The following is a 17,500-nucleotide window of genomic DNA, read 5'->3' on the forward strand; positions in this document are numbered from 1 at the left end:
CTCATCAGAGATCTCCCCGCAGCAGCCGAAGGGAGCCACAACAAGGAGGCTGAAGAGCCGCATGCGGCTCCGGAGCCGCAGGTTGCAGACCCCTGATCTAGCCTATAAAAGTTTGCGAAATCGAAGTATAAACTGCCAGCCTAATGTCATGGCTGAATGGTTTATTTGACCATTCTGCAATTGTTGCTAATGTGGTGTTATTTTATGTCTTGCTAGTGATATTACAGCAGAGAAAACTGTTGAAGAGTCAAAGTCAGAGGCTCCACCTCCTCAGACCTGTGAAACCACTGAACCACCTAGTGCAGGAAAATCACCAATCCTGTCTCAGGGACACATTAAAGAGACTCTGGAAAGTGCTCTTCTTGCTTTGGACTCAGAAAAGTAAGTTGCCCATTAATGTGTTGTAAATGGATTAGATATTACTCAAATTCAATTTATAAATAAAGTATATTGAGACTAGGGGTCACTTATTACTTAACCACCTGGGCGTTACACTGTTTTTCATGAAATTTTTTTTTTAAATTGTAGACCTGTAACTTACAGAAATATGTCCGAATAGGGGTCTAGTAGATATAATTATTAAAAAAAATGTTTTAAACACACAATCATGTAAAAAAAAAATTACTTTTAATAAAATTAAAGGAAAAACACAAAATTCAGCTTAAACAAGAATACATAAATAAATTAAAAATACTGAAAATGCGATAATTCGGTATACTGTATAGTAATATATATTTCTAAAACACCTCCCTAGTGTCCAACCGTCCAACGTCACATACCTATAGACAAAACCACATAAATATATTTTCTATTATTTTGTATTGGATTGGATACAGGACTTTGTATTCAATCCAATACAAAATGAGAACAAAATTCAAACTCTCATTATGTATTGGATTGAATACAAACTCCTGTATCCAATCCAATACAAAATGAGAGTTTGAATTTACCAATTACATACTTTGTATTTATTTTGTATTGGATTGGATACAGGAGTTTGTATTCAATCCAATACAAAATGTTTGAATGAGTTTCAATTTGAATTTCCCGCACACGCGCCGACGTCATCGCACACGCACGCAGGGAGAAGTCGGCCATTTTTTTTTTCCTCCGCCGGCAGGCTTCTTGTTTCAGAGAGCACCCGGCGCTGGAACGAGAACGACGCTGGATGATCAGCGGGACCAGGTAAGAAGCCGGCCGGCATCTTGTGTTCCGCCGGCCGGCATAACACAAGATGCCGGCCGACAGAACACAAGATGCTTCTTACCGGTCCCGCTGGTATAGGAGAAGGCACCTGATGCTGGAGAGGGAGGACGACGCTGGAACACGAACACGATGCTGGATGAGCACAGCGGGACCAGGTAAGTGAGGATTTTAATATAGGGAGAAAAGTTCGGGGTTAACGAAAATTGCAACTTTTTTTAGCCCGTACGAAGGTCGGGCTTAACGGTTGGGAGGTTAAACATGCAGTTAACATTCCCACAGCATAAAATATCCTTTCTTACAAACTCTTTAAACTCTAGTTTTGTATGAAGTAAAATATTTTATTTTATTTCATATCCTGTTGGTGTCTGTCATGTCACTTGCCCTAAAGTGAAATGCAAATGTAAAAGACTACAGAAAAATGAATGTATTACTCCTTCAAAAGATAAACAATCATTGTGATTCAGTAGTCACACACTACTATTTGCTATATATTGTATATATGTTGTCAAAAGTAGAATTGAGCAAAACTTTGGAATATCACACAGCTCACGTAAACTATGAAGTGGGTATTACTGCGTTTTAAATGTTTATTAGACTAAGCACAATATCTATCAGATTTTTAACAATTTTAAAAATAAGATAGATAGACACACCCACACACATATATATACAGTGGTACCTCTGTACCTTTGTGCTAGAACTTGTATGGGTCAAAATGAATCACAACACCGCGCGCTACCCTTATTTACCTCTCTCGAGACAAAGCAGCAACTGCCCACAAGCGTCAGTTTGCCAGTTGCCACCATTCAGTGAACAACCCGCGCAATAACTCTCTGTGAATTACATACCATCTCCTCCTCCTCCCTTCTCAGCACCATCCTGGTAGGCACTCAACTCCTCTCAGCAAGGTAAGGGAGGTTAAACTTTCTTTTTTTTTCATTTATTTGCTTTTGTATTTATGTAATTTAGCATCAAGCAGTGTTTAAATTGTTCTTTACAACCCCATCAATGTATAATATGCCAATAACCATATGATTTTTTTTTTCATGGGAACGGATTATTCATTTTCCTTTTATTTCTCATGGGAATTTTTTTTTGGTATAAGTCCAAGGATCTGGAATGGATTAAGGACTTATACCAAGGTACCACTGTATATAGATAAAGAGATATGATATATATATATATATATTTATTATGTGATTTTGAGAGCATGGATCTGCTTACATCTTTATTTGTCACTAAAGGAACTTAAAATCCTAAAGTCATACACTGTGGCAAGGAATTTAAAAAAATAAAAAAAACTGAATGAATCCTAAAAACTGGGCATAAGGATAGGAGGACTTACCACAGCACTTCACATTTTATAATAATTTACCTTGGTAGATGTCTCATCCAGATTTACCGAGTGTTTGCATGGCTGGACTCTAGTATTCAGGTATTACTGCTCAAGCTGAAGCACACAGCAGGTGACTGCTGCTTGAACATAAATGCACAGTGTTCGGATTGTTCCTTTTATCAGTACCTGTAACAAATTGCTGACTATTCAGTGGGCACTAGTTTCACTGAATTGCTTCTCCCCATCTAGTACTTGGCCTCTCTTCTCTACATGCTGTTCTGAGCCTCTGGCTTGCTTTCCGAGCTAGAGAATTATTTTATTCTTTGTTGTGATAGATCTCATGATTAAGGCCAGAAAACTGATATACATAGTACAGAAAACTACACAGTAACGTTTGGAGAAAAAAAAAAAAAAAAAAAGGCCAGCAATTTACTTGTGACTATTCTTCCCGAAGTAGTAGTAGTAGTAGTAGTAGTCTGTAGTGACTAATTCTACAAGTGCCATGTGATGTAAAATCCTTAATTAACATACAGCCCTGCAATTACCTTCAGCTCTGGAGTTTCTGGGTTCCCTCACACCCCCCAAAAACATGGTTTATTGGCTTCCCCAGCAGGTTGTCAGGTTGTTAGCGCAATATGGATGTACAATAGGGATAAAGAATAGCTAAAACTATTTTGAGGGAGGACCCTAAGCCTAAAATGTTTACCCAAAAGATTTCAAATAGTGCTTTAAAAAAGCTCCCATTACTTTCAGGTGTTGCGCCCAGCAGATGACTACAGTGTCCTCCCTCAGTGTTAACCTTTTCTAAACTATAAAATAAAATATTACAATTCTGGTAATTTTGAAAGCACACCCAAAGACCTAATGAAGTAGTTGTCTTTTTGTGGCCTAGCTAGCCTACTTACCTAAATAATGCTTTAGAGACAGAGCAAGTGCACCTGAAAGTGTATAAAAGCAGGACCTAGACCCAGCAATTAATAACATTGCTACTGATCTCCTTTAATGTTCTGCAATCAATCTGCACAGGACTATCATCCTCTTGCACAGGGAAACCTCTAGTCAATTAAAACATATTTGTGGCTCTCTTTAGTAGATAATTTGACATAGTGGATCAACAAATAAGTTGTTAGTAACAGGAGACTTCTGTGCTGGAATTTGGTGGTTTCTGTGAAAAATGTTCCACATCAGAAGAAATTAGTAGTGTTGTCACTAAATGCCAAGAAAATTTAGGCAGTAATGTAGAATATTACTGGTAAATGGTACTGGTATCTGGCACATATGCAGTAGTGGCAGGTAAGTTATACCATTGTGATGCTACTATGCATGTGCAATAGCATTGGCGTTTAAATACAGACCAGTCCCATCCACAACACCCATTCCCAGCAAGTTACTCATCTAGTGTGATTCCTGCATCGGGTCAGTTTGTGTTTCAATAGGACATTGCCGCCTAATTTCTGACCCTATTCGCTCACATCACCCTATCCCTCTAGCGTCTGCTGTAGCTTACACACACATTGTAAATTGCTGTCTGGCACTTCCAGCCCTTCTATCCCGCCCTCCTCAAGCAAGCATCTTCCCACAAAACATCTTCCCACCAAACCTTACTCTTACCCTTCGCTGTCTTCCCTCCTTTTTCTCGAGCTTTTGCCAGTGGGTCAAAGTGTACCGCTATCTTAGCACTCACATTTCATTTACTCTTCTATATTCAGCCTGTTCAATGATAATGCACACTGTTGGGGAACAAAAGAAAATATGAGTATGGGTTGCTGCAGAAGGGTTCATAGAAACAAACTTTTTGCTTTTCATGGGCAAATCATGTTTGCTTTGAGGCCAAAATATTAAATTTCTTATCACTGGCTGTTCAGCTAAGGAGGAACTTTCATTAAAACAATTATTTAGAAGAAAAAAAAAAAACACCTTTACTTCCGCAAAGCCCTTGATCCTTCCAAACCTAACCTCGATTCAGTCCGCCATCCTGGATTCTTCCTCTTCCCCGGCAAGATCGGCCATGCACAGGTGGAGCAGCCTTAAGCCAAGAGGGACGCATGAAGTATCCCAGGAGGCTCTGCGCTCCCATTCAACGGCAGTAATGACAGAAGCGGAGGGGCTCCTCCCTTTCTGTTAAGGCATTTGAGTGGGAAATACAAATTATTTTTTACTTTATATAAAAAAGGTTATCTACCTTTTTATATTAAGTAAAAATTTTGGTGATAGGTCTGATTTATTGGTAAGTCCTGTGAAAGTGTGCAAGGGGCGCTGCATCAGCAAAGCAGCCAAGAAATACATTGTAACTTTGCTTTCTCAAAAGTGATTGTTAGATAGATAGTTATATTCCAGTTTGTATCCAATGATAATTTAGGCACGTGTGTGTATATGTACACTCACTCACACTTAACACACTTAAATAATGTTGGAATTTTTTGCAGCTTTTTTTTATTTATTTATTTTTTTTTTTACTGGTTTCTCATTGTAAGTAGGTGCATGCATTCAATTATGAATGCTTCATAAGCTCCTTTTCAGGCTTCTTGTTTAGTGGTTATGCTTTGTAAAAAAATTTTGCCATTTTTCTCCTTCACAGGCCAAAGAAATTACGCTTCCACCCCAAACAGCTGTATTTTTCTGCAAGGCAAGGAGAACTGCAGAAAGTGTTAATGATGCTTGGTGAGTAGATTCCTGGTCATATCAGATGGCTTCTGTTTAAACAGAGCTTTAGAAATTAAATTTATCCATCTTTTAGATTGGCTTACATATCAAAAATGTTTCCAGAAAACTGGTAGGTACATGCAACACAAAATTTAACTGCATATACCCTAACATCACTTAGTTTATCATTTAACCTCCAGAGCACCAGGTAATCACCTCCTTCATGTACTATTGGTTCATAAATGCTGTGGTATTGTTTTTTTTTTCCAAAAGTTAAACAATTAGTGTGTGCATTGTTTTTTTTTTTTTTTGCTAAATGTGAGAATTTATTTTTGTTTTGTTTTTTTTTAAGAGATTAGGCCTTTCTTTTTCTAAAAAAAATATATAATATTATGTAAGTATTTGAATCTTTTAGACTAAATTTCATCTACTGTATTGGCCAAACATTTAGCAAATTTTGATATCTCAGCATTTTTAGATTTATTCTCAGCTTTTTTTTTTTTTTTTTTTTTTTTTTTTTACATGTTTTATGGTATACTGAAGAACAATTATAGACCCTAAAAGTTTAAAAGGCCATTTGTGACAAAAGATGATTTATGTAAAATATACTTGGTTGACCGTTGTTCTTCATAACTTTTTTGCTAATTTGCTCTGGCATGCTGGATATCCATGTCTGCTTCAAATCCTGACTGATGGTGATCCATTCTTGCTGTGTTAGTGCTTGGAGTTGATCACAATTTGGGATGTTCTGCTGGTCTATCTGCTTTTTGCGAATTGGCTCAATGTTCTCAATGGGATCTTGGTAGTTTTCTTACCATGGTTTCAAAACTTCAGGGTTATGATCTCTAAACAAATTCATTATCACTTTTGTCTTGTGACATTTTGCTGCTTCATGCTGGAAAATACACAGATAATCAACAGTGTTCTCCCCAGCCCCTTTTAGCTGGGCACACCACCCGGTACTTTTCGGCGACCACCCGGCTGTTTTTGGGGCTGCCACCCTCCTACAATTTCTTACCACCCGGCTTAAAAAATATTCCAGGTTAAACACTGATCAACACCTGGATTGTTTGGAGACATTGCTTTGGAGGATATTTTGATGCCGTTCTTTATTGATGGTGGTGATCTTGGGCATAATTCTGAGTGGGCCCACTCCCTTGGATGAGAATCAACCCCACACATGGACACCTACAAAACTTGAAGTTTTTTTTTTTTTTTTTCTTCTTGGAAAGAAGTGGCTTCTTTGCTGCTCTTTTTAATATAAGGTCCTTAACCAAAAGTCTCAGATCATCTTCCACCTACTTGCTGCCAATATAGTGGAGCGTCTGCACTGTTACAGCACATTTCTGTAGCTGTAGGGGGATGGCACTTGCTGGACATCCTGAATCTTTTTTCACTACAACAGAACCTCTCGCCTTGAAGTTCTTGATGATCCAGTAAAAGTTTTCTTCAGTCGCACTATTCTATAGAAGGAATTTCCTTGCATATGAGGGCCATTTTGCTGCAAATCAATGACTGCAGGCATTTCTTTTGAGGTAACCATTGTCAACACATGAAGACAATGATTTCAAGCAAATTTTGTGCCAGGGCAAAAATACATCGAAAACAGGCTTTTCTGAAGAAGTAATTGTTTTATGTTAATATAGCTCTTTGCAATGAATTAATATACATCTGATTACTCTGTACTCTGGTAATCTAAAAATAATATGAATTGACATCACAAAAATGAAGCTACACATTTAGCAAAACACAACAGTTGTGTTACTTCCAAAACTTTTGGCCAATAATGTATGCAAACTTGATTATGAAAATGTATATCTTCCATTTTATTTAGACTAATCTACTCTGTATCTAACTCTTCAGTTTGGGATTTACCTAAAGTATAGGGACTGTTGACTGTTCACCTGCCTGCCTGACCCACATTTCTACCTATTGTTTTGCTTGTGACAGATATAGCCTACCATCTGTAGCCATTATTAGATTGGTTTGTCAGTGTAGACTAACAGGTCCTTAACAGTGCAATCCCAGAGCTATGACAATCAAGCATAGACAATGTTCTTAGTTCTGAAATTAAACATAGAGTATTGTGTGCGGTAACATGCACAAAATTTTATTCTTCACATAGTGGCTATAAAAGAGAAACTAAACCCTGGAGATATTCACCTGTCCTCGTTCTCTCGTGTGTGCCTCCATATTCCCCCTCTTCAGTTCCACATCCTAATCTTAGGCCGTCTTGATTGGCCAAGTTGGAATGACGCAAGTCCTGCTTAGGTTCACCGGAGTTCATTCAGTCCTAGGAAATGCAAGGGAAGCTGGGAATTTTTACAGATGGCCAGGCAGGTAGGAATACTTACTGCAGAAGAGACATCGTCTGTCCTTTCTTTAATAAGGACCTACCTGATTCCAGATTTTTAAAGTGGAATTCAGTTCCACTGTAAGCCTGAATATCATGTTTTGTTTGCAGATATTTTGGGAACTTTCATAACTTTCATATATTTGTGGTTAATAACTTTTTTTAGTCTTACTACTGTAAATTGGGTTTATTGAACAAATAAAGCTGATTTGGAGAACAAAGAGTAAATATAGTTCTTTGGATTTTACGTACTTTTTTATCAGTTTTTTTTTAACAAGGATTATTCTTGTAAAAGGGGGTACTCTTTGCTGATGTGCTAGCACATACTAGTTCCTGCTCACACACAGGCATACCAAGTGTTTTGGATTCACTTTTTCAGCCCCTCCCGGGTAAAAAAAATCTTTTTCAATTCCCAGAGCAGCCAACATTTAGTGCAGACGTGGGCTGCTGCCTGCTTTAACGCCAGCAAGCGAGCGGTATAATGCTGATGCATGCACTATTCACAGCTTGCTAATAAGGTCTCTCCAGATGCGGAGGGAATAAAAGAGAATTTGATATGTGCCGGAGAATGTCTTTACGTTTGAGCACTGCCAGGAGCTGACCCAACAGCCCACTTGGGAAATGATCTCCTCAATCTATTCCACACGTAATCGAGTGCTGACTGTAGCAATATGGGTGTCAGCAACGTGCCTTTCTAAATATGTAAAATTATGGTGCTTTGGTGTTTTTTTTGTTTGTTTTTTTTTTTTTTTGGGGGGGGGGGGGTATGGTTTGACCCATTAGTACATTGTTTTACCTGTGTGTTATGATAATATTTTAAAATCTTTATATACACACACACACCACCCACTTTTCCCGGTATACCTGGACCTACTTTCGCCTTCAGAACTAATGTAATTCTTCATAGCATAGATTCACAAACCTGCTGGAAACATTCCTGAAGGCTTTTTGTCCATATTGACACAATATTATCAGGCAGTTGCTGCAGACTTGTCGGTGGCACATTATGGTGCGAATCTCCCGTTTCACCACATCCTAAATGAGCTCAATATTACACCACCAGCCATTTAGATGCTCTTCTGCATACATCAATTGTAATAGGTGGATATTTCAGTTACTGTTTCCTTTCTTCCAGCTCAAACCAGTCCGGCCATTCTACTCTGACCTCTGGCATCAACAAGGCATTTTTGCCCAGGGAACTGTGTACTTTTTCATTTTCAGACCATTCTCCCTAAAACCTCAGTGGTTGTGCTTGAAAATTCCAGCAGGTCAGCTGTTTTTGGAATACTCAGACCAGCCTGCCTTGTACTAACAACCATTCCATGTTCAGTGTCCTTTAAATTGCCTTTCTTACCCATTGTGATGTTTAAAGTTGAACAGGTCATCTTCACAATGTCCACACATTAGATATTACCTTTTTTTAATAAGCAGTTGAAGAGGTCTACCAAATAAAATGGCTGGTGAGTGTTTGTTTTTAAATTTTAGGGTTTTCAAATTGGCCACCTTTTGCTTTGATGACAGTTTTGCACACTTTTGACTTTCCCTCAAATAAATATTATAATATGGGTGTATCTTGTCAAAAGGTAATTTCTTGCTTTCTAAATGTATTTAAGATCTCTTGTATTGAGCTGGTACACAGTCCTTTAGTGAGTAATTTTTCAATGTGCTGCTACTGAGGAAGAAGAAGAAACAACAAATGTCCTGGGCCAAGAAACAAAATAATGGACAATATACTGGTGGAAATCTTTTCCAGCTACCATGTCTTTGGAAATGCAGAGATAGTTTCTCTGTGTGTGGCTCACACCATGAAGCATAGAGGAGATGTGATGGTGTTGGTTGACCATCTGACTGGTGGCGCCGTTAGTGATTTATCCAATCCCATTTATCGCATCTGGTGTGCGCCTAATAATATTATTATTTGTTTTTCATCAGTAAAATGAACTCAAACACACCTTCAGGCTTTGTAGAGGCTATTTAAACAAGAAAAGTGTTGAAGTCCTGCTTCTGATGACCTGGCCTCCACAAACACCTAGCCTAAATCCAGTTGATAAGGTTTGGGAAGAGTTGGACTGCTGAGTGGTCCAACAAGTGCTCCACATCTCTGGCAACTCCTTCCAGACTGTTGAAAACCATTCTTGGTTACTACCTCCTAAAACTGATTAAACTAAAGAGAATGACAAGAGTAGAAAATAGTAAAAAAAAAAAGGGGAAAAAAAGCATGAATAAGAAGTTGTCTCCAAATTTTTGGCTGATGCTGTGTATCCTAGGAGCAGTCATTTGGGCCACTGCCTTGCCTCTTTGAACTGGTAATACTTTCTTTGAGTTCTTTTTTACTACTACACCCTAAGTACCAAAACAGAATGGCTCTCAGCTCTGGACATAGAGAAAGATTTGGTTTAATAAATATTGGCTGAGCTAAAAAAAAAAAAAAAAAACTTTAATTACAAACTTTAGTAATGTTGTAAAGAGGGAGTTTATTTTGTTGATTTTTAAGTTGCAGATGATATTACGTTACCCAGTTACATTTGATGATACACATACAAAGATAGCTTAGAACTATGTCAGTCCTAGTGTTTCTAATTGTTGATGTTTTTTATCTTAGTTGATGGCATTGATCCCAACTACAAGATGGAGCAGCATGGGAAGAGAACCCCTTTGCACGCTGCTGCAGAAATGGGTCACACAGATATCTGCCACATGCTTGTACAGGTGAATGTAAAATCGATTAATTTCTTTTGAGGCTTATTAAATAGTGGTGGTTCCTAGAGTAAACTGGTGGACTCAAATGGTAAAGTATTCAGTTTATAATGGTTGACACCATTATAAATTAGGTATTCCACCAGGTTAACATCAGCTTCAAAATTCTTATCTAGTTTCCAGAAGCCATTTATTTAAGAATCAACTTTTCTTGTTTTCTTCTTTTAATGCCAGTTGGTGTTGTTCCCCAATTGACAAGCTTAGCACTACAATCTGGGGAATTTAAATAGCAATATTGGTAGTGGTACACTAGTTTGGTAACATATCTCAATATAAGTTCTTGTAGTCACAGCACTGCCTTGGACACATGTCTTTAGTGTGCACACTTTGTTTAGAAAGAAACTTTATTTTTTTTTTTTCTGTTAAGGGTTTTAGTGCACTAGTCAGTAAAAATGTTTTTTATCTCATCCACCCCAGGCTGGTGCTAACTTGGATAACTGCTCTGAGGATCAGAGGACACCCTTGATGGATGCAGCTGAGAACAATCATTTGGAAACTGTTAGGTATCTGGTCAGAGCTGGAGCATTGCTTGACCCCAAAGTAAGTTAATTTTCTTTAGTCCCAGTTTCTGAACTCATTCTGGTCCTCGGAATAACAGTTTTCACACTTTTTACTTTTCCAGGACTCTGAAGGTTCCACTTGTTTGCATTTGGCTTCCAAAAAGGGTCACTATGATGCAGTGAAATATCTACTCAACAATGAAAACATGGATGTCAACTGTCAGGTAAGGATGCAGTGCTGCATTAAACAGGAAAAACTACAGTGTTATACTGTATTTGAAAAATTATAGATTTTATTCTGAAATATATCAAATATACCCTATACACTTTATTAAGAGGTTTCTGACAATCAAATGAATGACAAATTTATATTCACAAGAGACATGTGACGTCACTTATGGTGTTAACTAATATCCATAAGGAGCCTCTATCCATTTAAAAACAGTGACATCGCTTATGGTACATATTCTCAAAAGCACAGCCTATTCATTCATTAGAGATTGATGGACACTCCACGATCCAGAGAACATAGGCATATCTATTGTTTAAAGACCAGCATTATCACTGACATTTAAAACTTATGACAGTCTATCCTATCATTAGAAAACTTTGCTGATATCTCATATTTTACTAGAGACCATTGCCATCACTGACAGCACATAGTCTTACCTTGGCCTGTCAGTTCACTGGAGACCAGTGACAAAACTGGACATTAATCACTAAGATTTCTTATTCATTAAAATGTAATCCTTGTCATCAACTATGTCTATATAGGTCAGTGACACTTAATGAACATTGAGAACCAATTAATTTGTCATCAGTAAACTTGTCCACAAAATGGATTCCTAATTTGAACATTTCAGTTTGTTTCCCTGGATGTCCTGACATGCAAGCTAGTAAATAGGTTCCAAGGCTTTGTGAACATTTCTTGTTGTTTTTCCTTTGTTTTTATAAACATATGCTGAGCGCTTGTATAAAAGTTAATTTTTCATGCTTCAAGTGATTCTTTCTAAGGCATTCGGATTGAACCCTTAGTGTGACAATTACCCTCTCATCCACTTTCTTGCTCATGTGCATACATACTGTAGGTGCCCTTGATTTTTTTTTCTTGTTTAGCTTTGTGATTGATTACACAATGGTTCGTATCTCTGACTGTATCTTTATTTCTCTAGGATGATGGTGGTTGGACTCCAATGATTTGGGCCACTGAATACAAACACTTGGAACTTGTTAAGCTGTTGCTATCCTGCGGGGCTGACATCAATATCCGGGACAATGTAAGTGCAATGTCTTTTTAGGATTTCCTTCCAATCTGCTGAATGACCTGGTAGACCATGACTACAAGTTGAGACTTCATAATAAAAAATAAATAAAAAATAATCTCTGCTGATGTCTCCTTTTCTATTTTAGGAAGAGAACATATGTCTGCACTGGGCAGCTTTCGCTGGATCAGTTGAAATTGCTAAGATCCTCCTGGATTCTAAATGTGACCTTAGAGCTGTCAACATTCATGGTGACTCTCCACTTCACATTGCTGCCCGGGAGAACAGATACGAATGTGTTACGTAAGCAAATAACATTTACATTAGACAGGGTAGTGCACTGTTGGAAAGTCACAAGAATTCTGTTCTACCCATCTAGTAATAGAAGGTCTTACCACATATCCAACTGCACTAGTGACATTTATGATAGTCTTTTTTATTATTTAAAGGCCATATTTATCTAAGTAGGCCATTACACTACAAAGACCTTTGAGATTTCCATGATTGCTTTACAGACTGCATAGTGTGACCCACTTAAAGTGTATCTAAACCCAAAAACAGCTTAATATATTACAGCCTAATTTGTGATGGCATCATTAGTTTCCTTTTTTTTAATGTTTTATTTTTTTTTTACCTGGTAGTTCTATGAATAACATTTTTCTCAATGGGAGGTACACACTCCCTCACTGTTAAAAGAGGGAACCGTTGTCATGCTTGCTGGTGTCCAGTATGTCCTACACTATTTTTTTTCCTTGACATGCAGGGTGGAAGAAATAATTAAAGAAGTGACAAGAACAAGATCAGCTGTTTTTGTACTTGTTGTAAATGCTCTTAGGCTGAAAGAAAGATAAACAAATCGGCTAATTTTTCTAATGATGGTTAAGCTGTGATATTACATTTTTGTTTTAGGTTTAGTTATTATATGAAGTGGAACTAAAGTTGTCCACAAATACTAAATAAATCTTTTGACTGACAAGCAAACAAAAGATTTTTGTCCAAACAAGTAGACCCTATAACACTTAAACAGTGGTGTCCTATACCATTTATGTATATTTACTACTAACTGTGTTGCTATGTGCCAAAAGGGTACTTTCTCCATTCAAATGAAAAGAGTGTTTCTGTCTGGGAGTTAATGTGAACCCTTTTCTTTTGTGTATTGCTCCAGACTTTTTCTTGCTAATGGTGCCGAGGTAATCTTGAGGAATAAGGAGGGGGAAACACCACTGGAGTGTTGCAGCCCCAACTCTCAAGTCTGGACAGCTTTAAAGAGGAGCACCAACCCATCAGAGAAACCCAAGACAGAGGAGACAGTGCTCATCAGGTACAGAGAAAGTATTTTCCTGGTTTATAGGTATATTTAAAAACAAAAAAACACTAGGTAGATATTCTAGCTAAAGAAAGATCACATTATATACAGCTTGCTTAGCTCCTTTTATTGTTTATTTGAAATCATGTGTGAGCCATCTGATAACAGTCTATGTTTTTAGCCCTGACCACAATATATAAGGAAATAGTATGTATAAACTAATACACATTCCTATTACAAACTTTGATTTCCCTTCAAGTGCCTTTGTCTTCCAGAGCACCCAGTGCTTTAGTTTGTCACAAATATGTCTGGGCCTCAGGCACTTTTCACATTCTTCACTTGGATGTACTGTCCCTCCCACCAGTAGTGGTGTTGATATGTGCTAGAGTGTTAATTTTGGTGCTGAAAGTTTATCTTTCTATACTACACTAAGTTTCTTGGGTGTATACTTTTTGATGCTCTGAAAGTTAAAGCAGTACTCCACGGTGAAGGCAGTAATACACCGGATCCCTCTTCTAAGTTCATACCATAACTCTGTATACTTTTATTTTAAATTAAATAGTCACCAGAAAACCAAGTTTTAATGCATTTGACTTAAAAAGCTGCAGCTGATATTCCTACAGTGCTCTGGAGAATGGTCTTGTGTGTACCACACTTTAGGTGCGAAGGTTGTGTGTACGTCTCCTGAAACTGCATAATCATGTAAATCCTTGGTCATGTAATAATGTGTATTGGCGTTTCTGTGACCAATGATGAGGGAGTTCTCCTCTGTCGCCACACTCATAGCTTCAAGCCTCCCTCTTCTTAGTATATCCTCTCCATAATATTCTATAGGGGTGGATGGAAATGGATAGAAACAATCAGATGTACTTTTGATTTAGCAGAATAACTGTTTTGTTTTAAATTTACCTTTGAGTTTGAGTCTGGCACACCTTTATATATTTAAGTTCCTTTATCATTTGCCCGGAAGTGGGCAGAAATGTAATGAAGCCCTAAAGATCTGAACAAATAGGCAGAAGATTTACCTTTCCCACCAAAATGGGGAAAAAAGGTATTTTACTTGACTTCCAACTTTATCCAAATTATGGGATTATTTTATCTTTAGCAGTGTGAGAAGCAACATTCTTAACCATGTGTCTTACAAACAGTGTGAGTTTTGCAACAGACCTCACACATTCACCGTATCTTATCTCATCATGCGGTTTAGCTGTCTTTGTGGCTAACATTTAAACTTTGTTTGAATTACTTACTGAATAAATGTTTAATAGTTCCAAATATTTTTTTTAAAGGGACATTTCAAGGGGATACGAAAACATCCCAATACCATGTGTCAATGGTGAAGACTCTGAACCTTGTCCCAACAATTACAAATATGTGTCACAGAATTGTGTGACCTCCCCATTGAACGTAGACCGTAACATAACTCATCTTCAGGTAAGGCTTCCAATTTCTACAGTGTGCACATAATGCATTATACACCTTGTGCTGTACAATAACTTAGAACTTTGTCGTTTCCAGTACTGTGTGTGTATAGATGACTGTTCATCTGGAAACTGCATGTGCAGTCAGCTCAGCATGCGGTGTTGGTATGATAAGGTAAGCCCAAATGCATGTAGTAGTGGAAGATAAGGAAAAAACTGTTAACCTAATAACAGGATTTTTTAAAAATTTAAATAGGGAACGAATACTTACAACAGTATAAAATTTGTCTTCTTTTTTCAGAGTGGACGTCTTTTGCCAGAATTCAACATGGTGGAACCTCCCCTTATATTTGAATGTAACCACGCTTGCTCTTGCTGGAGGAATTGTCGCAACCGAGTGGTGCAGAATGGCTTAAAGTAAGTCACATTTATAGGTGCAGTTTGGTCCCAAAGTTGGATGTTTTAAGTACACTTCTCATGATAGAAGTATGTAGAAGATACATAACATAAAAGGGTGACTATAGAGATACTAAGTGGTTTCCCCCTGTTTGTTTTTCCCCAGTCATGTTACCTCTGCTGATCTCGTTCTTAAAAGGTTGGCTTTGTTAGTCTTCAAAGCAAGTGAATACTCATAAGTACTTTTGACATTTCTGATTCAAGATTTTAAAAACCAGGGACCTAGTAGAGGAGGTTAGCAGCGCCAGCCCCCTTATTGCACTTGACCCCTTTTGCTGTTAACTCAACATGTAGACTTTAAATATAACCTATTGCTATTGTCATGCAGAATCAGATTACAGCTTTTCCGGACCAAGAATAAAGGCTGGGGAGTGCGATCTCTACAAGACATTCCCGCAGGGACATTTGTGTGCGAGTAAGTGAGTTGTCTGCTGTGAATTCTGACTGTCAGTGACACAAACTTACATAATTTTCCTTTTACTGTTTTTGCTTTAGGGTGCACACGTCACATTCAATTGTTCTTTGACTATGTCAACAATCACATAACAACTTGAAGCTGATAGGCATTGTAATTATAAAAATTACATTTATCCAGGAAAATAGTGATAATCTGAGAATAGTCTTACTACAGAGCTGTACTGTTAGAGAAACAGCTTTTGTGAAAGGGCTGGCGTTTTGTTACTCATGTAAAAAGTATCACTCAATATGGGACTGCCATGGTTCACCATTTGTATACATTTTAGAGTTATTTTTGTTGCCTTCCAAGTTTGAGTGGCAGCTATGCAAGTCAGGTTACCCAGTTGAAATTATCTCCGATATCTCTTCCTTGTTTTGTCCACAAGGTGTTGACTAGGGAATATGTATCATACATTGTGCCTCAAGTCAGGGTATTCTGCCCTGTTTAAATACTGAAAGTATCTTTCTAAGTGGCAAAGGTGGAGATTCAATACAGACATGCAAGTAGCTTATGATCTATTGTTTCATTTCACAAATCAAATGTTCTATTAAAGATCAGGGCCACTTAAGGTATACTGGCTTGTTGCAGAGAGCACCTCATAGCTTTAGTTGTCATAGCATAGGAAATAATGGCAGTATAATAGGTTGAAACCTGCTCTTGTTTAGCAGTTACAGAAAACACCCTTTTCTGTTTCCAAGTGGAAAAGCATTGTTGACTAGTAATTGTAAAGTTTTTACTCTGTTACTGAAATTGTTCATTGTGCAGGAGTACTTTCTGATTTACTTTTGTATAGGGAGATTTTTGACATTTTGTAAATGCTGTGCAGGCTTTTGTTCTGTGTCTGACAAAACTTACTAAATCAGTAGACTTCTGATTCATGTGTCCCATTTTCCTAACTTTGAGATGACTACACTGGGCCCCAGGAGCCCAGAGATCCATTCATGTTTATCTTTCCATCCCACGGTACCAGGCAGATACCTTTTGCCTTGGTACCCTATTGTGTTGTGCTGGATGCATTTTTTTTTTTTTTTTTAACTGAAGACTCAGAAGTAGATTTTCAGAGATCTGGTATAGAGTAAGACACATTTTAACCTTATTAAGGTTACTAACTACCAAAAAATTTCCAATATTAAATCTCCTAAATTAGTTTTAGCATTGCACTTTTTTTTTCTATACATATAGGTATGTTGGAGAACTCATTTCTGACTCGGAAGCAGATGTTCGCGAAGATGACACCTTCCTATTTGATTTGGATAACAAAGTAAGCATTTTGAAAGTCATCATTTCTTATATGTGAAAAGCCATATATATTTGTGAACCATTCTTGTTAGAAATTAGTTTGATAAAGAAATGTCAGCCATAAGACCTTACAGTCTAACAACTGTAGGTGGATCTAATCTTATCCAGGCTAGGAAGTATGAGGATCCTGTTTATTTTCCAGTCAGACCAGATGATATAAGGCTACTGCACATTATACAGCCTAATCTAGACCAGGAGATATGAAAGTCCTGTTCAATATATAGTGTACACAAGACCAGTATTTATAAAGGCGCAGCATACTTTGAAGTTTAATTCAGGCAAGGTATAAAGCCACATACACACCTGTAATTATAGTGAAACTGTGAAAGATCCTTTCCAACGATTAAGCACTGCAGGATGCATGAAAAAGTGCTGTACATACAGCACTGTTCTGCTCTATGCAGAGGGGAGGGGGAGAGCGACAAAGTGGCACCCTGCTGCGCGCTCTCCCCCTTTACTTGCATTAGGATCGTTCGTCGTCAGTGGATCCGCCGGGACACCAGA

The 17,500-nt window shown here is 37.7% G+C and overlaps 1 protein-coding gene across 8 annotated transcripts in view; it reads left to right on the forward strand.

Annotated features, from left to right (window-relative positions):
* The window catches only part of EHMT1 (euchromatic histone lysine methyltransferase 1), a 74,713-nt gene that overhangs the window by 49,676 nt on the left and 7,537 nt on the right, over positions 1-17,500 (forward strand). For all 8 annotated transcript variants that reach the window (XM_072430634.1, XM_072430635.1, XM_072430641.1 and 5 more), the window contains 13 exons: positions 217-381; positions 5,121-5,203; positions 10,141-10,247; positions 10,713-10,835; positions 10,918-11,019; positions 11,968-12,072; positions 12,206-12,360; positions 13,223-13,378; positions 14,653-14,797; positions 14,882-14,959; positions 15,086-15,201; positions 15,569-15,655; positions 16,880-16,958. In XM_072430634.1, coding sequence (XP_072286735.1) covers positions 217-381; positions 5,121-5,203; positions 10,141-10,247; positions 10,713-10,835; positions 10,918-11,019; positions 11,968-12,072; positions 12,206-12,360; positions 13,223-13,378; positions 14,653-14,797; positions 14,882-14,959; positions 15,086-15,201; positions 15,569-15,655; positions 16,880-16,958 — 1,501 coding nt within the window. The remainder of the gene's footprint in view (positions 1-216; positions 382-5,120; positions 5,204-10,140; positions 10,248-10,712; positions 10,836-10,917; positions 11,020-11,967; positions 12,073-12,205; positions 12,361-13,222; positions 13,379-14,652; positions 14,798-14,881; positions 14,960-15,085; positions 15,202-15,568; positions 15,656-16,879; positions 16,959-17,500) is intronic.

This window comes from Pyxicephalus adspersus, chromosome Z (genome assembly GCF_032062135.1).
Source record: "Pyxicephalus adspersus chromosome Z, UCB_Pads_2.0, whole genome shotgun sequence".
Classification (NCBI taxonomy): domain Eukaryota; kingdom Metazoa; phylum Chordata; class Amphibia; order Anura; family Pyxicephalidae; genus Pyxicephalus; species Pyxicephalus adspersus.